At 50.0% G+C, this 25,585-nt stretch overlaps 2 protein-coding genes across 6 annotated transcripts in view; one reads left to right on the forward strand and one right to left on the reverse strand.

Annotated features, from left to right (window-relative positions):
* Window positions 1–14,901, forward strand: part of PTPN1 (protein tyrosine phosphatase non-receptor type 1) — a 75,161-nt gene extending 60,260 nt beyond the window's left edge. Inside the window, exons 5-10 of the mRNA XM_012467448.3 lie at window positions 5,035–5,172; window positions 8,600–8,809; window positions 9,348–9,509; window positions 9,869–10,092; window positions 11,449–11,644; window positions 12,852–14,901. Of these exons, the coding sequence (XP_012322871.1) occupies window positions 5,035–5,172; window positions 8,600–8,809; window positions 9,348–9,509; window positions 9,869–10,092; window positions 11,449–11,644; window positions 12,852–12,875 (954 nt within the window). The 3' untranslated portion in view covers window positions 12,876–14,901. The remainder of the gene's footprint in view (window positions 1–5,034; window positions 5,173–8,599; window positions 8,810–9,347; window positions 9,510–9,868; window positions 10,093–11,448; window positions 11,645–12,851) is intronic.
* Window positions 14,902–16,213: 1,312 nt separating this feature from the next.
* RIPOR3 (RIPOR family member 3) overlaps window positions 16,214–25,585 on the reverse strand; it is a 99,578-nt gene continuing 90,206 nt past the window's right edge. For 3 of the 5 annotated variants that reach the window (XM_012467442.3, XM_064382516.1, XM_012467446.3), the window contains 6 exons: window positions 25,132–25,293; window positions 23,922–24,083; window positions 23,234–23,466; window positions 20,562–20,645; window positions 17,786–17,876; window positions 16,214–17,308 (listed from right to left, as the gene is read on the reverse strand). In XM_012467442.3, the coding sequence (XP_012322865.1) occupies window positions 17,208–17,308; window positions 17,786–17,876; window positions 20,562–20,645; window positions 23,234–23,466; window positions 23,922–24,083; window positions 25,132–25,293 (833 nt within the window). In that variant the 3' untranslated portion in view covers window positions 16,214–17,207. Of the gene's footprint in view, window positions 17,309–17,785; window positions 17,877–20,561; window positions 20,646–23,233; window positions 23,467–23,921; window positions 24,084–25,131; window positions 25,294–25,585 lie in introns of those variants that run through there. The other 2 variants (XM_012467445.3, XM_012467447.2) reach the window with 2 other exon arrangements.

Raw genomic sequence — 25,585 nt, forward strand, 5'->3', positions numbered from 1 at the left:
TCCCAGCTGAAAACCCTTGTGCGGTTCCCTTTGCCTCAGGATAATCCATGGTGTGGCTTACGGAACCCTGCGGGTCTGGCCCTGGGCCCCTGGACACAGACCTCTCACCATTCTTGGAACTTTAGCCAGGACAAACTTCTGGTTTTAGTTTCTTACCATGTTCTCTGGGCTACGGAGTCCCAGTGCCCATGCCCATCCCACTTCCAGGTACCCCTGGATGGCTGCCCTCAGCTCCCCAGCTGGCTGTACTCTCCCCTGCCCTCCTCACTCTGTTTGGATAGCCGAGGATAACTGATATCTGAACAGCCATTCTCCTGTATAGACCATCTATGTAGACTGTCCTGTGTAGATTTTATATATTGACTGTCCTGTGTAGACCATCCCATGTAGACCGTCTGCCTGTGCAGGCACAGGCCAACATTGAGCAGGACCACAGGCTCCTCGGCCTCCCTGCCCTTGCTGCTCCTCAGCACTGCCATCCCTGCACGGGGTCCAGGAGGAGGTGAGCTGAGAATTGTGGAGACCAATAGGAGTGTGGGCCCAGGAGCAGGGGTGTCCCTAGGCCTTGCTAGGTCCAGGCTCAGCTGGGACACTGCTCTCACAGCTGTCCTGGTTGCCTCTGGTCACAGAAGAACGTGAGGGCTCCAGAGAGGCCACCCTTCCAAAGTAAGCACAGTCATGGCCCTAGAGTGTAACAAATCCAAGTGTTAAGAAGCAACACATCAAAGGAAGCTTCAGCAGCAAGCACTCGAAGCATTAACCGCAAAGCCTTTCCTCTCCACCACACACAAAGAAAGGGCTTAGTTACTCCCATGGAGGATTCCTCATAGGACAGCACATGTTTAGAATCATAGGGGTTTGTTTTGTTTTGGGGTTGGGTTTTTTCTTTTTTTTTTTTTTTTTGCCGCCTTTGCCTAATGAAAGTATTTATTTGCCCAACAATAACAGATAGGGAGCTTGCCTGAGTGTTCCGTTGATGATATAATGTATCATGTTTTAGAAAATAATTTTTTTAGTGAAAGGTGGTTTTTAAACTTTTTTGTCCTTCCTTAGTAGCATGATTAGTAAGATGTGAAGTTACAAATGTGAAGCAAACCCCCACCCTTCACCACTTATCAGCAATTTTGAATTAAAGAAAGGAAGCATTAGGTTCTCACAGCACACTGCGAGGGAAGGGAAGCCTGGGGGCCTGTGGGAGCGTTCAACACAGCGCCATCTGCAGGCTTCCAACCCTCAGCACCACTGACTCGGGCTGGATAATTTCTCTGCTAGGGATGGGGCGGGGAGTGGCTTGCTGGGCTTTTGTAGGATGCTTAGCAGCATCTCTGGCCTCTACCCGCCAGGTGCCAGTAGTACCCCCTCCCCAGATGTGGCAATCAGATGTGTTTCTGTCTAGACTCCAGACTTTGTCCAGTGTCCCCTGGTAGGCCAAATTGCCCCTGGTTGCGAACCATTGCTCTAGATGGTATTGAGGGTTGGGAATTTTAAATGAAGACATTTATTCAGAAATTACCAGATACAGTAGCACTTGCTTTTTTATTTCTTTGTTGCTAAATGTTTGGCTGACCCTCTTTGCTGTGAGCACAAGGTTTGCTTTAGCAGTGGTTGTCACATTACAGCAAGGAGCAATGCCCAACACTGTAGTTACCTGTTTGAGTGGTGTCCAGCACTGTAGGTACATGTTCGAGCGGTATCCAGTGTTGTAGTTACATGTTTGAGCCTCACCAGGCCCTGTGCTTCGCTGTCGCCCATCCAAGGCCGACCATAAATGGCCCACAGATCCACTGTGACAACCTTTCCCTTTGGGTTACTGTGGTGGCATCAAAAACATAGCTGGTTGGTTTTGCTGTAGTTACTGTGATAACTGGCCAGCAGTCCCTGCTTTCCTTTGTAAGTGTCCCATTCCACTCGAGGGTTACTTGGGCATACAAATCAGCATGAAAAGCAGTGTATGGTTTGAGATTCTTAAAGTTTCTTTGGGATCAACATTTTCAATTCTGTATATCGGCATTATCCCTCCCAGAGGGCTGGCTGGAAAAAATCATGAGAAGTTACAGTATCTTATTTGCTCAGCTAATCTAATTACAAATGATCCACACAGCTTGCGGTAAAACCAGCTTTGGGGGAGTTTTCATGGAATGTGTACTTGTTTTCTGATTTCCTTCCTTCACCGAGCAGTGTAGGATGCTCGCTCTTACTTTTGGCAAACATGCCTGTTATCTTTTGGGACCCTGGGCTTCCTGGAAGCCAGTTATGCAGAAGATGATTGTGTGTCTTAGACTGGGGTCATCCAGATGGCCAGAGTTGTCACTAGTTCAATTTAAGGATTGACTTTAGACATGTCAGTGTAGGCTGTGCATGGCGTAAGGGCTGGGATTGTTGTTTAGCTGGGGGAAATAAGCAGGACGAGTTTAATTGGCCATTGCAGAATATCACCTGTATCTGCCTCCTGAAATCATTACCAAAGCTGCTGTTTGCTTTCATGCACAAGACATTGCATTTTGTGTTGCAGGGTCCATAAAATTCATTTTTCTCTCATACTTTAGTTCTCTGTGTTAATAATTTCTGGTGAAACCAAGTTACCTGTCACACACAGGGTCGCTGTAGATGTCTTTCATGGGTTTTCCTAACATCGCCTGCCCACTTGTTTGGGAAGGCCTCAAGGACTCTAACATCTGTCTTCATGGTGGAAACAGCCACGAGCGATGCCAGCATGTTGGCACCGCCATGTTCCTCTGGTGCCAGCCCAAGATATGAATCAATTTGAGGCCTGGTGAAGAACTGCGTTCTAATAAAAATCAATCTACTTTTCATGGCAGTATATATCAATGTAATAGGGTAACTGGAAGTAGTGATCTTGTCCCTTTTAAAACAAAAATTTCTATTGGAAATGACAGAGCATAGCTTGTTCCTATAGACACCTAAGAGTCCTTAAAAAATATATATTGGGTGATTGACACTTAGTTGTGTTCCACATTCCTCAGTTGTAGATTTCCGAAGTGTTAGTCTTTACCCAGATTACAGAGGGTTATCAGGCGTCGGGTTTGGTTTTAAAAGTGAGTGCTTGCTGTCTGGAGGTGAGATTTAAGACTCATCTACCCTGCTCATGAGATGAGGAATGGTGGCCTCTTCCTCCTGCATGTCTGTTCTTTGCTACCTTCTCTGTCTGCTCACTGTGTGGAATGCCCACCCCAGCACAGGTGGTATGGAACCTATCACATCAGTCTCGTTTCTGTGGTCTTGTGGCATTATAAGATCTAGTTGTTAGAAGTGTGGGAGTAATTCATCTTTTCACGTTCTTCTGAGTTCCTGCTTTCAGCTGCCACACTCACTCTGGCTAAGTGGGGGTCTTGCCATATAATTAGCACCTTCATGCAGAGTGGCAGAATTGCTTCAATGGTGACAGATTGTCCTCATTCAAGGGTTCACTTCTGGCAACCCATAACTGATCCAGGGAGGTCACATGGGTGAAACTAGCTAAGACTTCAGACAGGCCCGTGTCCAGACTCTTGAGAAAGCTCTGTTGGCTTCTGGTCTGGCCCTGTGAAGTTTGGTGCCATGCTGGCATCACAACCTGCTGTTTCCTAATTCATTTCTCCCACATTTTGCTTTGGTTTTGTCTTTTGGGCAGCTTCCAGCTTTAGTAGAGCTGGACCAGTATTGAGGTATTTGAGGTTCTGTATTCACCCTCCTCAAGCGCTTCCTGGCTCCTCATTGCCCCCAGATGATGCCACAGGTCCCTGGGCCTGCTGCCAGTCAGCTGTGATCTGGGCCTCTGCTGGCCCCTTCTCCAGCTGCTCTTTTCAGCCCAGCTTATTTGCAGTCACTGCCTAGGAAATCCTAGTCACCTTTCAAAACCGGCCTCTTGCACAGAGCTTTCTCTGATCTCCCTTTCCTGTAACGTTGGCTGACCTGAAACATTTCACTCTTAGGAATTCCTGCTGCATGTCCGTAGCATTTCCCCCTCAACCCTCCCCCATAGTCCACCTTGTCACTGCTGGGCACAGGAGTCTCTCCTGACAGACAGCTGGCCCTGAAGCAGCTCCCTTCACCCACACCATCCTTTGCCCCAGAGGAGGTATTGAGTGGGTCAGTGCACGTGACCTGCAAGTGTCATTTGCCAAAGAGCTGTTGACACACACTGACAGTTCTTTTGCTGAAAATCATGAGGGCTTTGACTTTCCCTCTGTCTAGGCACATGGTCGGGCTGACCCTTCAGCTCTGCCCCTGCTGACCTGCCATTTTTGTCCACAGCAGGTATCCACGAGCAGAAACATTTGTGGAACTGAGGCAGAAACTTACTTCAAGTAAAATGTCACTAAATTCAAGTCAGTTTTTGTCTTGACCCTAAATGAAACCAAATTTTCATAAATTTGCTTGTTTTAAAGACAAATTTAATGAGCTGCATTTAAATCGAGAACATCAAGTAGTTTCTGAGATTATCAAAATAGAACATCAAAAGTATTTTTCTGATTGAACTGAACCAAACGAGAATGAAAGGGCAAGTCCCGGGGAGCCTCTCCAAACCTTCTCTGAAAGTTAGTCTGCATCTGGTGACAACCTGTCAGCCTCTCCAAACGGCCTCACCTGCTGTCTCTTCTGCTTTTATTTTTAATTGCCAGTGAGTTTTCTGTGCAGAGTAAGGCACCTACATTCTATGCCAGCAGCCCTGATCAGGTCCTGGGTAATGTTTGAAATGGCTACGTAGAGGAGCTTTGAAGGCTTTTGTACAGGCTGGCTTCACCTTGTCGACGGTGAAAAAGGGTCAGAGCCCTGCAGGACCCCATTGCTGTGTTTGACCGGGGAGCTGATGGGTTTGGAAGTCTGAGCCCTGTCTGCACAACTTGCCCCGGTCAGCAGCTTCGTGCCTCCACCCCCATCTCCCCATGAGGCAGGCATCTATGCTGACCATGACTTCCACGTTCAGAAAATCCCAGGCCTTTGGGTTACCATGAAGATTGTGGAATGTGCTCCAAGTCTCCTGCCATAGGAAAATGGTTGCTCACACTAATTCACTGTGCTTTGTTCCCCTAGTTAAAATGCGCACAGTACTGGCCACAAAAAGAAGAAAAAGAAATGATCTTTGAAGACACAAATTTGAAATTAACATTGATCTCTGAAGATATCAAGTCATATTATACAGTTCGACAGCTAGAATTGGAAAACCTTACAGTAAGTGTGGCACGCCCTTCAGCATTGCAGCTTCCTTTTCCTCCTTGGGTGATATTACCTGATGCCAGTGTTTCTGGCTCTTGTATACCCTGAGCAAGATGTGGTTTTGGCACTGTGGTGAGCAGGACTTACTTGTGTACCTACCAAGTGCCCCGGAGTGCCCGGGAGGGTGGAGGCCACAGTGCTCTTTCTGACCTTTATCAGCAGTTCTTAGGGAAAAAGTTTCTTACGCAGAAGACTGGTTCCTGCTTGTGCAGCTGCAGAGGCACTGAAGCAGCAGCTTGCAAGTCCCAGCAAAACATGCTGCCTTCTTGGTGGTCCTCAGTCTTTGAGTCTGAAGGGAGAGAAGAAGGGGTCTGGACTCACTCCGGTTTCTTAGCTAGTGGAAGTTTTCTGGGCCAGGTCTTGGGTTTATTGTTGGAGGAAGAGTTTGTAACACCAGCTACTTGCATGGTAAAAGTTGGTATCAGAACATGGCAAGGTATTGTGGTAAGCAGCACCACCAACGAAGGCTCTGCTCCTGGAGCTTCAGAATCATTCCCTTGGAGCTGGAACTTGGAGGAGTTCATGCCATTGCGGGAAACAGTGGAGGGAGCGCGAGGCAGCCCCTGGGGCACCAGTGAAAGGTGACCAGCCACCAGCCTCTGGAACCTAACTGGGGTCGAATCCTGGCCCCACCTTATCAGCCCATTAGCTTGGGGCAAGGGACATCACTTCTCACCATGTCTTGGTCTCCTCTTCTGTCAAACTCAGGTTTTGCGAGGGCTCTGGGAGGTCCTGCATGGGAAGGGTTAACCGTTACCATGGGTGTGTACCATGGGCTTTGTCTGATGGGGGCGTGGAGCCACGGGGAGACCATGTGGAGTGGGGCTCCAGGGCTGTGTCACAGGGGAGGGATCTGCTTCTGGGTGACCCCATGTTTCCCCTTCTCAAGCACTGCTTTTTTAGTCATTGTGGCTCCTGTCGTTTAGTTACTAGTTGTAGGCTGAGTGCGGTGGCTCACATCTTTAATCCCAGCACTTGGGGAGGCTGAGGCCGGGAGGATCACTTGAGGCCAGGAGTTCAAGACCAGCCTGGGCAACATAGCGAGACCCCCGTCTCTAAAAAAAAAAACCAATTATCCAGACAAGGTGGTGCTCTCCTGTAGCCCCAGCTACTCAGGAGGCTGATAGCAGGAGGATTGCTTGTGCCCAGGAGTTCAAGGCTGCAGTAAGCTATGCTTGTATCACTGCACTTCAGCCTGGGTGACAGGGCAAGACCCTGTCTCCAAAAAAAAAAAGAGTAGAAGTAAGATCTAGCGTTTAGCACAGGTTACCAGGAAGTAGAGAAGAGGTTTGGGCTGCCTGGCTTCTGAGGACCACAGCAGTGCAGCTGCTGAGAGTGCTTTCTGCCCTCTGGTGGTGATGGTGCCGGAGCCACCAGTCCTGCCATAGCCCTGGCAGGGCAGAGGGTCTCTGAGTACGGTGGATGGAGGCACTTTTTGGAGGATTCTCAGGAGTATCATGGGCAGCGTGTTGGAATGTGCTGGAGGATTTATGCAGTAGACTTTAAAAATAATGCTTTTTAAAAGCATTTGCAAGCCTGACATTGAGAGTGACTTCTGGTAAACTCCTGCTTGTTAGGGTAAACTGAATTTAAAGAGAGCATAAGAGCTGTGTGCTTTTTGCTTGGCAGAGCGAATACAGCCAGCTCCGAGGTTTTGGTGTTAGGATCTGTTTGCTCCAACAGACTTTGTTTATAAAAGGCTTTTCTCAGCCATGGCTGTCTGTTCTAGCACAACGCTGGAATGAATTCCTTGTGAAAGAGGTGGGCAGGTGTGAGGGAGGGTGTCAGGGGGTGGTAACCCACACCTAGGAGGATTAAAAGAAAACTTGCTTTTGGCATGCTTGCTTCTTACTCAGTTTTAAAATACATTTTAAGTGCTGCTTTTCTTCTTCCCCGCCTGCCCCCACCTCCCAAATAGAAGTATTCCTTTTTCTTTAATGTCATTAAGGTTATTGGATATGATTTTCTAGAGAGGGAAGAATGATGGTATTGCCTAGTGTGATTCTAGCAGTTATCCTAACGCACACAAATTTCTCCTTGTTGTGTGTAAGATACTGTATTTAATATTGAATAGATAGTAAATATTATTTACTGGTGTATTTAATGGCTGGGGTGTATTTAATTATGTATACTGTGTTGCATGTTCTCATCCCAGCAGTGTCAGGGGAAATCCTAGTGACTATACCATGAGCTCTGTGAGGGTGAGGTGGTATCTTTGCCCCCCACCGGCACAGTAATTGGCACATGATTGGCATAGCATGGGCATTCGTCAAGTGAAGGAAGGCATTGTAAGTAGGTCTCTGGCCTGAATCCTTCTGCTGTCAGCTGCTCTCCAGGTGGCCCTGGCACCAGGCCGCAGGGAAGCCCTCTAGGCTGGTGCAGTTCCTGTCTGTGGCTGCCTTCCTGGGCCCATGTCAGGAGACTTTCGCTTCTGGAGCCCTTTCCCTCTCAGGGCCTTGCTTTCAGGTGACTGGTTCCCATTTCCTGTGAGCTCTTAGGTCATTGAAGATCTTGCGCACTCCCCTCCTGCGAGGGCTGCCTTTTCATCACAGCTGCTGGAAGCCTCAAGGAAGAAGCAGAGCTGGAAACAGACCCCAGGCCGTCTGTTCCTCTGGGGCAGACCCAGCCAGGGGAAGAGACTCTGGGGCAAGGGCTGGGGTCCTCCTTTCAAAAGTGTCTGCAGCAGCCTCTGAGCGTGGACTCTTGCCTCCAAGCATCCGCCTGCTCATCAGAAAAATGGGAGTACCTGCCTGGATCAGTTCCTAGGAGATGCACCACCAGCGCACAGGACACACTCGGTTCATGGACCGATGTCATCCACGTTGACTGCCCCTTCAGCTATGTGTTGAGCCACACCTTGGGGTCACCACTCTTTGAAGACCAAGTCTGTTACTTTTTCCTCTAAAGTGACAATCCTCTGAAACCTCCAGATCATCTTAAAGCCCTGCCTGAAACTTGCCCAGAGCCAGTGCCTCACCTGCTGTTCCTTGTCCACTCTTTCACAGGAGGCCTTGCAGGGCTTTATGACAAGATTTTTGTGGGTGGCTGCACAGCATCATTGTGACTCGTGAGACAGAGAGAAACCAGTTGTAATCATGTAGACAGTGGAAGTGACAGGGACATCAGAGATGTGGGGGGACTCTTCGATCCTAAGGGATGTGAAGTCTAAGCAGGTGCACCCTGAGGGTTCAGCCTCAAGCCCAGGGCCTGGCCCCAGGGCATGGTGTTTGTTGACTGGGTGCGTGGACCCTGGGAGAAAGTCTGAAAATTAATGTTCCTCTTAGAGGTCGATGAGTGGAAGGTGACTCTGTGTGAACTTGGAACTAGTGATTTCTGTACAAATGATTCTCTGAGAACCATCATGAGAAATTTTCTCTTTCAGACTCAAGAAACTCGAGAGATCTTACATTTCCACTATACCACATGGCCTGACTTTGGAGTCCCCGAATCGCCAGCCTCATTCTTGAACTTTCTTTTCAAAGTCCGAGAGTCGGGGTCACTCAGCCCGGAGCACGGCCCCGTGGTGGTGCATTGCAGTGCAGGCATCGGCAGGTCTGGGACCTTCTGTCTGGCTGATACCTGCCTCTTGCTGGTAAGGAGGCCCTTGTGGGCACCCCGGGGAATTCCTCCACCTGCTCTGCCTTGATGTTTTTTCCCAAGTAGAAACTGGAGCACTCCTCTTCTGAAATACAGAAAGTCTCTGTGTTAGTCCGTTTTTGCATCAATATAAAGGAGTACCTGAGACTCGGTAATTTACAAAGAAAAGAGGTTAACCAGCTCATGGTTCTGCAGGCTGTAGAAGCATGGCACCAGCATCTGGCTTGCTTCTGGGGAGGCCTCAGGGAGCTTCAAGTCTTGGTGGAAGGTGAAGGGGAGCAGGAGTAAGAGATGGGGGACGTCCCAGACTCTTTAAAAACCAGATCTCTACAAACACATTATGTCAGGGAGGGTACCAAGCCTTTCATGAGGTACCCGCCCCCTGGCCCAGACACCTGCCACCCAGCCCCACCTCCAACACTGGGGATCCCATTTCAGCATGAGGTTGGGAGGGAACAGACATCCTAACGTGTTAGTCACGTTGCCCTTGAGAATGGGACCTGGCTGACTTATGTCTCCTCTCTGGCTTTCAGATGGACAAAAGGAAAGACCCTTCTTCTGTTGATATCAAGAAAGTGCTGTTAGAAATGAGGAAGTTTCGGATGGGGCTGATCCAGACAGCAGACCAGCTGCGCTTCTCCTACCTGGCTGTGATCGAAGGGGCCAAATTCATCATGGGAGACTCTTCCGTGCAGGTCAGCATTGCTTTTCTTTGAATCCAGGTGTGACCATTTTAACTTTTTTGTCCTTGAAGGAGGCTGTCAGTTTAACAGTTCAAACACCATCTGGTGTAGCTGCCTTTCATGTTTAAAATAGCTAGAGAGTTGTCAGAACGTTCACCACGTTCCACTTTGTGCATTTGAAGTGCTCACATAGAGAGTATCGATAGGAGAAGAGATTTTATTTTCAAAAGATTTCATCTTCCCAGTATATGGCTGCAGCCCGAGAAGCCGAGAACCCCTCGTCAAGCCATCACCTCCGCTCACGTGAAGGGATTTCCTGACAAACAGCCAGCACCAACACTAATAGGACTTCCTCTTGCTGCTCTTTCAAGGATCAGTGGAAGGAGCTTTCCCATGAGGATGTGGAGCCCCCACCCGAGCACGTCCCCCCGCCTCCCCGGCCACCGAAACGAATCCTGGAGCCACACAATGGGAAATGCAGGGAGTTCTTCCCAAACCACCAGTGGGTGAAGGATGAGACTGGGGAGGATAAAGGCTGCCCCGTTAAGGAAGAAACAGGAAGCCCCTTAAATGCCACACCTTACAGCATGGAAAGGTAATATGATTGGGTCCCAGCTTGCTGGGGTAAGGGGAAATGACCTTCTGTTCTAGAATCACATGCTGGTGCTGAAACCCTGTGGACGAGGCCTCCTGTTGGCAGGCAGCACTTCCACATCCCTGGGGAACGGGGCACGGGGCACGGGGCGGGTGGCGGTGGCGGGGGCGCTGCAGCCGCTCCAGTCTTGACTGCAGGAGGCCGAAGCACATGAACGACTTCTGTGGGCTTCTAGCGCCACCTTGTGGTGCTTGTTGGAATGAGTGGCTTAGTGCCACCAAGTAGCATTTTTCTGTCCCCCTGACAGTGCCCTCCCCCAGGTTTCCGGCCAGCCCTGAAATGTAGTGTCCAGACTTGACCATGTACTTTCAGTCCCCACAGTGGTTCTTTGGGGAATGTAACCTTTTTTATGTGGTCTTGATTAAATTCCCATTTTACTTCCTTGCAGTTTGACAACTATTATTGAGTACCTGTTGATACGTGTGGAGCACTGAGTTAACTAGCACATGTCCACATGTCCCCATGTCTCCTGGTCTGTGTTCTAGACCATCTTTTTGGAAAAGAGGCAGACCCAAAGCCTATTTTGGTGGGGGCCCATGGACAGTGATATGATAGACGCGTGTGCTGCGGTGGTCAGCGAAGGCTGCTTGCAGGAGGTGGCCATGCGCAGAAAGCTTGCAGAACGAGTAGGTGTTAGTTCCAACTGGAGATGTCACTGCTGGCCGTGCCTTGGTCCCTGCTTTCTGGAGGGAAGTTTTAAGACATGTCCTTACTCTGACCCAGCAGTTGTATACATGGAGAAATGTGCCTTGTAGCCATTCTCAAAACAAGCATGTAAAGATATGTGTAGGTAGGTGTGTGTTGTGGCATTGTTTGTAGTAGTGAAAAATTAGAGACGAGCCAATGCTATAACCAGCGATCTGATCAATTATGTTCTCTCTGCGTGTTGGGATGTCCCTTAGCTCCTAAAGAATGAGATCTGGATATGTACTGATGTGGCCAGACATTGCAAATGCAGCACATGAGAAAGCAAGTCACACAATAGTGTGTACACCAGTGGGGCCTCCAGCCATATCATCAGTGACCACTCACCCAGGCACCTGTGCTCCCTGCCCTGGGTGTGGTTGCTGTCTGAAGTACCTGGGGGAGGGGTGACAAGTGGACTGCAGGCTGATGTGGGCCCTGGCCTGGCCCTCCCTCCAAGCAGAGGGGGCTGGCTGGCCGGCAGGATTAACATCAGCCTACTCTGTCTACGCGTGGCTTGTTTTTTCCTAGAGTTCCTGCCACAGTAGCAGCATCCTTGCCTTTTATTTTCTCTCAAGTGAGTAACCCATCCCTGCCCCTCTGATTCCTCAGCATGAGTCAAGACACTGAAGTTAGAAGGCGGGTCGTTGGGGGAAGTCTTCGAGGTGCCCAGGCTGCCTTCTCAGCCAAAGGAGAGCCGTCATCGCCCGAGGAGGAGGAGAACCATGCACTGACTCACTGGAAGCCCTTCCTGGTCAACATGTGCGTGGCTACGGTCCTCACGGCCAGCGCGTACCTGTGCTACAGGGTATGTTTCCACTGACAGACGCGCCGGCGAGGTGCACGTGTGCAGAGAGCACTGGCTACTAGCCCAATGGTAGGATTCAGTTCTGTGGCGCATCTGAGCCAGTCTCAGAAGAAACAGAGCAAAGGTTTTAAAAGTCTGGAACTGTGGAAGGGCTAACAAGAGAATTAAGGATCGATGCACTGGGGTTTTAAGGAGCCCTCTGGTCCCAAGAATATAAGAGTCTAATCTCAGGGCCTTAACCTATTCAGGAGTAAGTAGAGAAAATGCCAAATATGTCTGTTTCTCTCTCTCTTTTTTTTTTGTTCATTTGTTTTTGAAAAAAAAAATAAGAGTTACAACACATTGTTGTTTTTAACCTTTATAAAAAGCAGCTTTTTGTTATTTCTGGAAAAAAAAGAACTCTAGGCACTTATGAAACTTTCTCATACCCTTAGGTGATATAATCAGCTATATAATTTATATTTGATTTCCCAGGGAAGGAATCCCAAACTTTTATGAATGTAAACTCCCTTGGAGAAGAGGGTTAGGACGCTATTGCGCTCAGGCCCCTCAGCTGTGTGCACACTGAGCCAGGACAGGGGCTTCGAGCTTTCCCACAGTAAGAAGAACAACAGCAAAAGTCCATCTAGAAAACAAAACCCGCCTCTGCTTCTGCTCAGGGTGTCCCTGCTGGGTTTCCATTGTCCTTTCTCCATTGCTCCCTCCCGTGGCAGCCATGTTGCTCATGTACCAGCCCTCATCACCCCATCCCCATAAATGGGTTTCCTCCAGGCCTCTGCCTTGGGGTCAGGGTGGCCATCGGCATGTCAACCCGCTGTTGATTCAGAGGAGCGGGCTCCACCTCATTGGGAGAAGTGCCATTTCAGCAGAAATCCTGATGGTAGACGTGTGTTGCTGTTAAGTAAGGGGAAGAGAGGACTAGCCTGAGAGCTCTGGCCGTGGAAATGACCTCAGACTGTTTCATTGTTTTAAATATTTTACCTCTTTCCAGGTGGCCGAGTACATCAGATGGTTTTGCAAAATGCAAAGAATTTTTTCCTTGGGGGTGATTTTTGGGGAGAGGGGGCTACTGTAAAAAGAAAAACCAAAACCCCCTTTGCTCCCTCAGAGGTTGGAGTTGCCGGGGGGTGTGGCCGGGGTCATGCATGAGGCAACAGCTCTGCGGGTGCGGGTCTGGGCTCATCTGAACTGTTTGGTTTCATTCCAGTTCCTGTTCAACAGCAACACATAGCCTGACCCTCCTCCACTCCACCTCCACCCACTGTCCGCCTCTGCCCGCAGAGCCCACGCCCGACTAGCAGGCATGCCGCGGTAGGTAAGGGCCGCCGGACCGCGTAGAGAGCCGGGCCCCTGACGGACGTTGGTTCTGCACTAAAACCCATCTTCCCTGAATGTGTGTCTCACCCCTCATCCTTTTACTTTTTGCCCCTTCGAGTACCAAATCCACAAGCCATTTTTTGAGGAGAGTGAAGGAGAGTACCATGCTGGTGGCACAGAGGGAAGGGGCCTGCACCATTCTCGGGGCTCCCCCCACCCCAGGGCTCCTACGGAGCAGCCCAGTGGGTGGCACACCAACAGCCCCCCTCGAATCTGCAGGGAGCAACTCTCCACTCCATATTTATTTAAACAAACTTTCCCCTAAAGGCGTCCATAGTGCACTAGCATTTTCTTGAACCAATAATGTATTAAAATTTTTTGATGTCAGCCTTGCATCAAGGGCTTTATCAAAAAGTACAATAATCAATCCTCAGGTAGTACTGGGAATGGAAGACTTTGCCATGGGCCTGCTGCGTCAGACCAGTACTGGGAAGGAGGACGGTTGTAAGCAGTCGTTATTTAGTGATATTGTGGGTAACGTGAGAAGGTAGAACAATGCTATAATATATAATGAACACGTGGGTATTTAATAAGAAACATGATGTGAGAAGACTTAGTCCCGCTTACTCTCCTCCCTGTTATCTGCTAGCTCTAGTTCTCGATCACCACTCCCCCAAGTGTATTAGAATGCATGTACAGTCTTCTTGTGTCCTGATGAAAAATATGTGCTTGAAATGAGAAACTTGGATCTCCGCTTACTCATGTACCCATGTCCAAGTCTACCCTGCCTGTGCATGACCTGATCATTACATGGCTGTGGTTCCTAAGCCTGTTGCTGAAGTCATTGTCACTCAGCAATAGGGTACAGTTTTCCAGGAATAGGCATTTGCCGGATTCCTGGCATGACACTCTAGTGACTTCCTGGTGAGGCCCGGCCTGTCCTGGTACAGCAGGGTCTCGCTGTAACTCAGACATTCCAAGGGTATGGAAGCCATATTCACACCTCACGCTCTGGACATGATTGAGGCAAGCAGGGACCCCCCCCAACCTTTGGGATCAGCCTCCACTATTCCAAGTCAGCACTCTACTTGAGCAGACTGTGATTTGGAAGAGAGGCAACTGCTGGAAACCACACTTCTTAAACAGCCCGGGTGACGGTCCCTTAGGCAGCCTGCCGCCGTCTCTGTCTTGGTTCACCTTGCTGAGAGAGGCGCGTCTGCCCCACCCTCGAACCCTGTGGGGGCCCGCTGGTGCTCACGACTCTTCCTGCAAAAGGAACTTAAGACCTCCACATTAAGTGGCTTTTTAACAAGAAAAACACAGCAGCTGTAGCTCCGGAGCTACTCTCTTGCCAGCATTTTCACATTTTGCCTTTCTCGTGGTAGAAGCCAGTATAGAGAAATTCTGTGATGGGAACATTCGAGGCGTCACCCCGCAGAGCTGTGGTGAGGTGTGGATAAGGCTTAGGTGCCAGGCTGTAAGCATTCTGAGCTGGGCTTGTTGTTTTTAAGTCCTGTATATGTATGTAGTAGTTTGGGTGTGTATATATAGTAGCATTTCAAAATGGACGTACTGGTTAACCGCCTACCCTGGAGAGCGGCTGGGGCTCTCCACCCTGTTACTCGTATGTTAGAGAGGTAGCGAGCTGCTCTGCTATATGCCTTAAGCCAATATTTACTCATCAGGTCATTATTTTTTACAATGGCCGTGGAATAAACCATTTTTACAAAAATAAAAACAAAAAAAAAGCGAGGTGTTTTGGTATACCTTTTCAGGTGTGTGTGGATACGTGGCTGCATGACCGGGTGGGCGGGGGGCATGTCTCAGGGTCTTCTGTGACCTCACAGAACTGTCAGACTGTACAGTTTTCCAACTTGCCATATTCATGATGGGTTTGCCTTTTAGCTGCAACAATAAAATTTTTTTCTAAAGAACATGAATTTGGGTTGCTTCCCATTTTCTTTTCTTTGCTTAATAGACCTAAGCCTGGATGAGCAACTCCTGTTTCTTTCCATCCCTGCTGATGTGAATCAGATGTTGTCAGTCAACTGGGGTTAGAGTTTTCCACTTCCCAGAATTAACCTCAGCATCCCGGTGTGGACAGTGCCCTCAGGCTGGAATGCTTTCCTGACTGGGAGCTTATTGACCACCTTAGGCTTCAGCACGTTTCCTTCCCAAAACCCACACTTGGCATGCATAGGCCCTCGGATAATTTCACAAACTTATCAGTGGTGTTTGAAGAACACTGTTTTAAGCTGTAATCTCAAAACTGTGTCCATTACCCAATTGCCTATAAGAGACAATGGTTAACGCATCTTAGTACATAGTCTATTTGATATAGAATTGACTTAGAAATAACAGTCTTTCATTTGTGTACAAAATTAAAGTGTAAATTCCCCAGAAACTTATTTTGACTTTTCGTTTTGAAGTAATCTTGGATTTGCAAAATGTTGCAAAAACAGTACAAAGAGTTCCCTGGTACTCTCCAAGGTTCCTCAGCTGTTTCAAAGCTGACTGCAGGCCCAGGCTCCTGAGACCGGCAACAGGACAGGCCGCGGTCACGTGGCCACACAGGGGCCTGGGGCTGCAGATGTCAGTGTGGCTCCCACCGTTTCAGGTATGAAAAAGGTCATCTAAGCTTTCAAGAAGAGGGAGGTTGCTCCAAGGCCACGGTCCCCAACATTTTTGGCACCAGGGACCGGCTCCATGGAAGACAGTTTTTCCACAGACCTCGGGGTGGTGAGGGATGGTTTTGGGATCCACCTCAGGTCATCAGGCATCAGATTCTCATAAGGAGCACAAAACCTAGATCTCACAGTTCACAATAGGGTTTGTGCTCTTATGAGAACCAAATGCTGCAGCTGATCTAATGGGAGGTGGAGCTCAGATGGTAATGCTCACTCACTGCTCACCTCCTGCCCTGCAGCCCGGTTCCTAACAGGCTTTGGACCAGTACCAGGTGTGTGGACTGGGGGTTGGGGACCCCTGCTCTAGGCTAGTACTGCTGATGCTTAAAAAAAGAGGAGGGGGACTGACAGATGGGACAAAAGGGCAAAGGCCATGCTGCAGAATGCCCATATGGGGTGAGCACGCCTGGAGCCTTCACCAGCATGCGGAGAAGCCCAGAGACGGCGTTCGCCAGAGCCGCTGCCTGAGGCCCCTCCTTCAAGTGTACTCACAGCGCCCCACGAGACCACAGGAGTGACCGCCCCCCCATTGGCAGGTATTTGGGGAAACAACCGCTGTCTACTCTTTTGGGTAAAAAGTGAACCACCAATTAAGATAGTTTAATTGAAATTTCAGAAAATTGAACATATGAACAAGGCAAATAAATACTAAGTTAAACCACAAAAGCACAAAATATATACAGGAAGTTTGGATGAGAAAGTTCTCCGATGCCGTGGTTACAGCACCCTCAAAGCCTAGGTTCTCTCTACATTAACAGACTCTCAGGGTGTGGTTTGCTTGTTTCTAATAGGCTTAAATAGGAAACTAATTTTCTTTCTTTAAAGCAACATGTTCTTCAGCGAACTCTCTTCGGGGCAGCTGATGGCTTCTGGAGCGGTTTATTGACTCCGAAGCTGGATTGCATTTGGGTAGCGAGCGGCCCTACTGCCCGTGCTGCTCAGGGCTCCTGGGCTGATGTGGTGGCTTCTTCCCTTTGTGTCACTGAGCATAGGGAAGGTGAGGTTCACAGTCCGGCAGCCGCTGTCCGTGGGCTCCGTGGCACGCCGGCTACAGGTCAGGCTGAGAGCGTGGCTGTAGAAACCCTGGCTTGGTGCCTTCCCACCTTCCCCAGCTCACCGGGGTGACAGCTGGCTGCTGCTGAAATGACTTGAGCAGCCTCCTCCACCCCAGTGTCTACTGACCCAGAAGTGCTGAGCGGCTGACCGGCAGGGAGGCCTGGAGTTCCATACCCTCATCATGGAGCATTTTATTCAGGGCCTCACTTTACCTGGCCTTGGCCCTCTTGTAGGTGGCCACCAAGTGCGGCTCGACTCTGCATCTTGGGGAAAGTCACACAGACCCTCAGCCAGAAGTCGGGGGCTCCGTTGAGGCAGTGCAGCCCCTGGAACGCTGTACATGGCCCTGTACCTGGGTCAGTAGCCAGAGCCTCAGGCAGAGCTCTGGGCAGCTCACACTCCTAGAGGAGTAGACGGCACCATTACCCAGAGCTCAGGCGTTACATCCAGGCCGAGCAGCAGCAAAAAAACCGAGGTGAGATTTGCTCATCAGCCAGGATATTTTAAAATATTGTGATTTCAACATCTGCCTCCTGGCCAAAGACTTCTCTTTGTTCTGAGCAGAGTTTGTCCATCCTCTCAAAAGCTAATCGTCCTTTTTCACCTGAAATAGCAAAGGCCTCTGTCACCAGGTTGGCTCCTGCAGCCTTTGCGTTTCCTACTCTCCTGGGCCAAGGTGGCCTTAGTGCTTAGTGACTGTGCGTCTCGGTGGTCTCTGCAAAGCGGTAGGGGACGGAGTATGTGCAGGAGCCCCCACCTGGTGATCCCACTGCCCAGGGGTCTTGCCTTTACCTCCAGGATGTTCTCGTGAATCAGAACCCTGCCCTGGTTCTGGCCTCTGTCCCAAAGATCATAAAGTCTAAGAAGACAGCAAATACTCCCTGCCACCCCAGCCACGAACGAGGCCTGTCCTGGCAGAATGCTGCACAGGGTAGAGGTCGGCTCTGCACCAGGGCTGTTAACGCTGCCTATCCAGGGTGCTCCAGAGCTGTTCTGCCTGCCAGGAGAGCTGGGTGTGGCCTCGCACAGATTCTAAGGGCCCCAGGAACCCCGCTGCGCTGCACAGGATGTGCTACTTTACCAAATGACAGTGTGGTTTCCCGGGCTGCTGCCCGCACGGCCTCCAGGTCAGACTGGCATAGGCTGGCAATCTGGTCGATGCTTTCAACGCCCTGTTCGAGGTTAGGAGAGAGTCCTTTAGGGCGTGTTCTCAACAGCAGGTAGAGTCCACTTAGCGGCCCTGCAGGGCCAGCCCTAGCGTGGTCTCTGGAGCCTCAACCCCTTCCTTTTCTGCAGGCTTCCAGGTTTCTTAGGTGGCCTCAGGCTCATGAGAGGTACCTCTGGACTCGAAGCGCCTCGCCTCTTCAGCCCTGACACCTGCTAGGGAGCCAGGCTGTTAGCAGAGCTTGTCTTCCTGGATGCCTGCTGAAAGGCCAGAATTGAAAAGGAGGTGGCCTGCTGCTTTCTGGACCTTCCTACCTCCCCCACGCTCTCCTTACCCTCCTATCTCCAGGGCAGCCTGTGCCAGGACATTGCTGACTCAGGCACATACCCGGGGCTGCTCCTGCAGGCCCAGAACTGGCATGTGCCGCAGCGCCCTCTGCTGGACACCCGGCCCTTGCTGGTTTTCTGATCCTAGCCAGCTTCTCTTAGAATTTCCTGTTGATTCATCCCAGAATGAATGGGATAGTGAGTTTAATCTGTATTGAACTTTCATCTAGCAACTGGCAATTCCAAATGCAGGTGAGGCTGAGGGAAAGCAGGAATCCCCTTACATTCATGGGATTTATGTGTGGGTTATATCAAGAGTCTCAAAAATGCACATATTCTCTGGCTGTAGGATTGGGTCTAGCCTGAGGAAATAATTCAGAACTCCATGGCTTTTTAAAGCTTTATGCACGAACATGATGATAATGACATTATTTAGGATGAAAAAACTATTTACTATGAGAGTGGGTAAATAGGTTAAATTAAGGTATACACTTGATAGCCCCTTCATAAAGAATTCTAATGTAGAAAAAAAAAAAGACATAAAACAGGAGTCAGGCGTGGTGGCTTACGCCTCCCAGCATTTTGGGAGACCAAGGCAGGCGGATCACAAGGTCAGGAGATCGAGATCATACTGGCCAACATCGTGAAACCCTGCCTCTACTAAAAATACAAAAATTAGCTGGGGGTGGTGGTGTGTGTCTGTAATCCCAGCTACTCAGGAGGCTGAGGCAGGAGAATCACTTGAACCAGGGAGGCAGAGGTTGCAGTGAATGGAGATCGCACCAGTGCACTCCAGCCTGGCAACAGAGCGAGACTCCGTCTCAAAAAAAAAAATTAAAAAAATTCTAAAGGGCTGCCAGTCTAACACAAAATGTTCTTATTTTGTTGACTGCTTTTCAACTGTGTTTGGATCAACAATTTTAAATGCTCACACACACCCACAAACTTTTAACAGAAGCATACCGAAATGTCAACAGTTGTTTATGCCACTTGCTGCTAGGATGATGGATAACTTTCTTTTCTGTCTCTATATTTTCTATATTTTATACATATATATATATATTTATTCATATGTATATTTCAATGAGCTGATTGTTCTTTAAGAGTTTTGGTTTTTTTGTTGTTTTTTTTTTTGAGACAGTGTCACTCTGTCACCCAGGCTGGAGTGCGGTGGCACAACCTCTGCTCACTACAACCTCTGCCTTCTGGATTCAAGTGATTCTCCTGCCTCAGTCTCCTGAGTAGCTGGGATTACGGGTGCACGCCATCATGTCCAGCTAGTTTTTGCATTTTTAGTAGAGACTGGGTTTCATCGTGTTAGCTAGGATAGTCTTGATCTCCTGATCTCGTGATCCGCCTGCCTCGGCCTCCCAAAGTGCTGGGATTACAGGTGTGAGCCACTGCGCCTGGCCCTTTAAAAGATTTTTAACTGAGAATTTTAAAACATGTAATTCAGGAGCTCAGAAAGTGAGTTCCTGGGGCTGCCTGCGTATTCACCTAGAGCCACAGCAAATGCCCACTAAGTATTGCTGTCAGAGTCTCTGGTAGTGGAGCTGACAGCTCCTCTAGAACTGCTTATTTAGGTGTTTTGTTTGGAGATGGTCTCACTCTGTCACCCAGGCTGAAGTGCAGTGCTGTGATTATGGCTCCCTGCAGCCTCAAAAATCCTGGGCCCAAGTGACCCTCCCACCTCAGCCTCCCGAGCGGTTGGAACTATAGGCACGTACCACCACACCCAGCTAATTTTTTCTATTTTTTTTTTTTAATACTGACTGTGGGAATGCTCCATTCCAAATTTTTTTCTATGTTTCATAGAGAGGGTGTTCTCCCTGTGTTGCCCAGGCTTGTCTCAAACTCCTGGCTTCAGGTGACCCTCCTGCCTCAGCACCCTGAAGCGTTGGGATTACAGGCATGAGCCACCTCACGGTCTGTTGATGTGCTTTTTTGCTGTCAGTGTTTCTTGTCCCTTTTTTGGTCCCAGTGGAATCTTTTTTTTTTTTTTCTTTTTCAGAGAGACAGTTTCATTCTGTTGCCCAGGCTGGAGTGCAGTGGTGTGATCTTGGATCACTGTAGCCTCTGCCTCCTGGGTTCAAGTCTCGAGTAGCTGGGACTACAGGCATGTGCTACCATGCCTAGTTTTTTTTGTGTGTGTTATTAGTAGAGATAGGGTTTCCCCATGTTGGCCAGGCTGGTCTCGAACTCCTGACTTCAGATGATCCGCCCGCCTTGGCCTCCCAAAGTGCTTGGATTACAGGCGTGAGCCATCGCGCCCAGCCCCAGTGGAATCATTTTGAAGTTAACTAACCCTAACCCTAACCACCAGCAGGCTTCTCTGTCAGCCACTAGTGGGGAAATGTCAGGCTCACCTTGAGCTGTTTGAGCGCCAGGCACGCAGCCTGCTGAAGCCTTGCGTCGTTCTCTGCCAGGGCATTGGTGTAGAAGAGCAGAGCCTGGGGAGAGGAGGAGGCTGTGAATGGAGGGGTGAGCAGAAGCAGAGTCCATGGTTCCAGGGTCCATCAGCCACCAGGTGCCGACAGTAAGGCATGCAGTGCCCGCCTTTCTCTAAACAACATTCAGGTCATGATCTCTCCATCTTTGGGCCAGGTGTCCACAGTCACAAGATCTGTACTGTGGGGTTTATCCCTAAAAACTGATCCCAGGGCTACTACAGTGAAGAAAGCTCTTTTTGTCTAATATTCTAGAAGTGCGTTCTGAAACTGCTGTCTGTAAAATGCTGACTCAGAGAAAGCAGATGCCCAGCTCAGAACAACAGAACTGTTGTAGGATCGGGGCCCTCCTGCTCCTTCCTACATGGCATTGGTGAGGAGGACTGTCAGGACACATCAGTATGAAAGGTAGCCCTCTCCCTCCTCAGCACCCCCATCTGAGGCCAAGCAATCTGTCACTGGGGTGACTCTGGCTCCCGCCTCAGTGTTTCCTGCTCTCTAAAGTTTGTCACATGAAGATGAAGGTTTTTGGGTTGTTGTTGTTGTTGGATACAGAGTCTCACTTTGTTGCCCAGGCTGAGGTGCAGTAGCACGATCTCAGCTCGATGCAACATCTGCTTCCCAGGTTCAAGCAGTTCTCACGCCTCAGCCTCCCAAGCTGGGAATACTGCCCACTGGCATGCACTGCCACTCTTGGCTATTTTTTTTGTACTTTTAGTAGAGACAGGGTTTCACCATGTTGGCTAGGCTGGTATCAAACTCCTGACCTCAAGTGATCCACCCGCCTAGGCCTCCCAAAGTGCTAGGATTACAGGTGTGAGCCACTGCACCCGGCCATGGAAGCCTTGTTTACAGTATGAAAAGATACCCACATACCCCTAAACCACCCCCCCAAAAAAATACACCTGACTTCAGTGGATCCTTGAAGCCCAACTACTAGCTTTCAGGAACTACAGAAGACAGAGATAAATGCATTAGACTACATCCCGCAAGCAGCAAAGTCGCTATTCCAGGACCACCTGGGCTCGTCAAGAAACTAACTACAACCAGAGAAAGAAATGGAGAAGGAACCTTGAGATTAAACGGAAATTAAAAGCCATCAGCTAATCACCATGCATGTCCTTATGTAGATTCTAGTTTAACAAAAATAAAACAGGATACTTGAGGCTTGGGAATTTAGAATTATGATATAAAGGAATTCATGGTTAATTTTTTAGATATGATAATGGTATTATAGTTCTGATTTTTGAAAGCTTTTTTTTTGGAGACAGAGTCTTGCTCTGTCACCCAGGCTGGAGTGCAGTGGTGCAATCTCCACTCACTGCAACCTCCGCCTCCCAGGTTCAAGTAATTCTCTGCCTCAGCCTCCCAAGTATCTGGGATTACATGCGCCCACCACCACGTCTCACTAGTTTTTTGTATTTTTCATAGAGATGGGGTTTCACCATCTTGGCCAGGCTGGTCTTGAACTCCTGACCTCATTGATTCACCCGCCTCGGCCTCCCAAAGTGCTGGGATTACAGGTGTGAGCCACTGCACCCAGCTGAAAAATTCTTAACCTGTTGACACATATAGTTAACTATTTAAAGTCAAATATGATACTTCAGGATGCTTCATAGCGATAGAGGGGAGTGAAGGAAGAAGGGGCAGGATTGGCTATGGGTTGATGGTGGTTAGGCTTGGGTGATGAGGGCAGGTGGATTCATTGTATTGCTGTGTCTACTTTCCCATGTTCAAAAGACTCCAAATAAAGACGTAAAAACAACCACAAAATGTCTGGGTGCAGTGGCTCACACCTGTAATCCCAGCACTTTGGGAGGCCAACGCAGGTGGATCACAGGTCAGGAGTTCAAGACCAGCCTGGCCAATATGGTGAAACCCCATCTCTACTAAAAATACAAAAAAATTAGCTGGGTGTGGTGGTGGGTGCCTGTGTAATCCCAGCTGCTCAGGAGGCTGAGACAGAGAGTTGCTTGAACCCAGGAGGCAGAGGTTGCAGTGAGCCGAGATTGCGCCACTGCACTCCAGCCTGGGCGACAGAGCAAGACTCCATCTAAAAAAAAAAAAAAAAAAAAACGCAAAGTAAGGAGGACTGTTGGCAGCGGAACTGGAGATTTCCTCTCCAGTCTGGAGCTGAGACCAGCACTGTTGACTATGCCCTTGATGTCACCCTTCCTGCACCCCTCAGGGTGTGGCACCTTAACCATACAGTAGTCACCTGCCAAGAGAGAGGCAGAGGGGTCCATTCTCTTGTTTTTCAAATGGACTGAACACAATGACCCATTACCAGGTAGCCTCGAATATTAGTTGGAAGTAAAGAAGGATGACTCAAAACACTAAGAACAACATTCAATGTACAAGTGACACTCGGAGGCCTAACAGGTGTGTTGCTTTGGAAGCAGCAAGGGGGTAGGCTTAGGTACATTCATGTGTGTGACTCAGGTGGCAGCCCAGGTCCCTCCAAAATAGCTCACATCCAATGCTACTGCAGCCCCTGGTACGCGCTGCTTTGGACTTTTCCATGAGAACACCTGCTTATCTGTGCTCACACATCTGCAGCTAGGGCCTGCCACCTGCCCTGGACAACGTACCTTTTCGCGGAAGCTTCTGTTCCTGACTGCACCCGCCAGGCGAGCGCTGGCCGCCCTGCACACCCTCGGAGTGCCGTCCAGCTGGAGCAGTGCCCAGGCTGTTAAGGTCTGGGGCAGGGGCTGGAGCTGGCCCAGCCGCTTCCCCTGCAGCTTCCGGACCGCCTTGGCCTGGCCCGTGCAGTGGAGCTCCTCGATGAGTGTCACTAGAAGCCAGGAAAGAGGTGGCCCGGCGCCTGAGCGGGAGTGCAGTAGGACAGCTGCAAGTCTGTTTGGCTGCTGCCATTAGCCACAGAGGAACAAATCCCAGAGCCAGCAGGATGGGCACCAAGGCCCGGTCTGGACTAGTTTCACAGGGAGCTCCTGGAATCTCCAGGAATGCCTTCTAACAAAGGATCAATACTCTCCAAAAATTAATAAAACCACAGCCCACGCTTCCAGGCACTCTGGCCAGCCGAGATCACCCTCCTACCCAGCTCTGACCTCTGTTCCGTGTTTTTTAAAGCTGACTTCCCATGGAGCTAATATCACTCCCTATCAGCTGAATGCAGAATCTCATTAAATCAGGGTTCCTGAAAGAACAACTGGCAGGGACAGATGTGGTCCTGAATTGTAACCTGAGAAGCTGTCTGCATGTGACAGGGCTCCGTGGATCTTCCTCTGCTCTGACAGCCACCTACCCCAGCCTTACCTTCCTTGGTGAGCTGGGTGAAATGCTTCTCCAGGTCAGAGACGCTCTGCCTCTGCAGGTAGCTGTGAAACTGGAACCAGGTGATGGTCTGGTCTTCAGGGAGCCCAGCTCCAGGGAGCAGCCCACCACAGCTGACCACCTGCTCCAGGAGCCTGCGGCACACTGGCCAAAGGAGAGAGCACATCAGGAGAAACTGAGACCTCAGCCCTCCACACTTCTCAGCTGGGAGTAGCCTGGTCGGCTAAATGGTTTTCTGGGCCGGGCATGGTGGCTCACACCTGTAATCCCAGCACATTGGGAGGCCAAGGCAGGTGGGATCAGCTGAGGTCAGGAGTTTGAGACCAGCCTGGCCAACATGGTGAAACCCCATCTCTACTAAAAATACAAAATTAGCCGGGCATGGTGGTGCACGCCTGTAGTCCCAGCTACTTGGGAGGCTGAGGCAGGAGAATCGCTTGAACCTGGGAGGTAGAGGTTGCAGTGAGCCAAGATTGCTCCATTGCACTTCAGCCTGGGCAACAAGAGCGAAACTCCATCTCAAAAAAATAAAAGGCTTTCTGATGGCACGAGGGCAGGTGTCGCTTACTGAGCACCCTGTGTCGTGGGGGAGGAGTGTGCGCAGCTGGAGTCAGGACTGTGACTCTGATGCACCCTGAGTCAGGCCATCTTGGATTCATCCCTGTGCCCAGGCCCCACTGCACCTGAATCTAAATCCCGGAGGCAGGGCCTAGGAAGAGGCATGTCAACAGGCAGCCCAGGTGGCACGTGGAACATGACTGTCACCTTTCACATGCTCCATAGAGAAGAGCAGTGGGGCTCTGCATTCTGGGGAAGAACGCAGTGCAGCCAACATTTCTAGATGCCCTCGTGGGCCCCTGCCTGCCTCCCTTCCCATAAGGTTCATTCTTCCTGTAAGGCTCTGGTGGGGGGCATGGAATCTGTCCCCAGAAAAATGCACCGGCCTACCAAGGTTTGCATGCAGCCTCAGAGCTCCACACACTGCTCAGAAGGTCCTAGGTGGAGGCACATTTCTTGCTCAGTGAAAGGACGGAGACTTGTACTCGAGCTGAAAAACCTCCTCCATTCGATGTCATGAAGACACAGAGGTGAAGACAGGCTGAAATGAGCCAGCTGAGGCCACCCTGAAGGCCCCGGAGACTCACGATAGCCTTTCTGTGGGAGGGGATGGACAGCACAGGCGGGAACCCACCTATTTCCAGCTGGCCCGGGTATTTCCCTCTGACTCTGTGCAGGAAGGTTTTCTTGAGCTGGTTCAGCAGCGTCGCGGCAGGGCAGGACAGGACCCGACCAGGCCCCGTGCACCCTCTCCACAGCTTCAGGCACCCCTTCCTCCGCGAGGCCTGTGGAATGACTGAAAGCCCCAGTTCAGAAACCTGAGTGGCAGGTTGGGGAGAGCACGTGACAAGGACCCCAAAGGTTTCCCTCCACTGGGACTTGAGAGGGCAGAGAGGAGGGGGTGGTGTGGGCTTGACGCAGGGTCCCTTCCCCGAACTGGCTCTAAACATCTAACCAGGGCCACCACCTGCAGTCCCCACAACAACCTGGAGGGGCTGCTGTCACCAGCCTCTCTCTCTAGACAAGGAACCTGGCCTTCTATGAGCAGACGTCCCACGGGGCAGAGGCGCAGCTGGGATCAGCTACTT

This window comes from Aotus nancymaae, unplaced genomic scaffold (genome assembly GCF_030222135.1).
Source record: "Aotus nancymaae isolate 86718 unplaced genomic scaffold, 86718_ANA_hifiasm-v0.15.2.pri h1tg000029l, whole genome shotgun sequence".
NCBI classification, from domain to species: Eukaryota; Metazoa; Chordata; class Mammalia; order Primates; family Aotidae; genus Aotus; species Aotus nancymaae.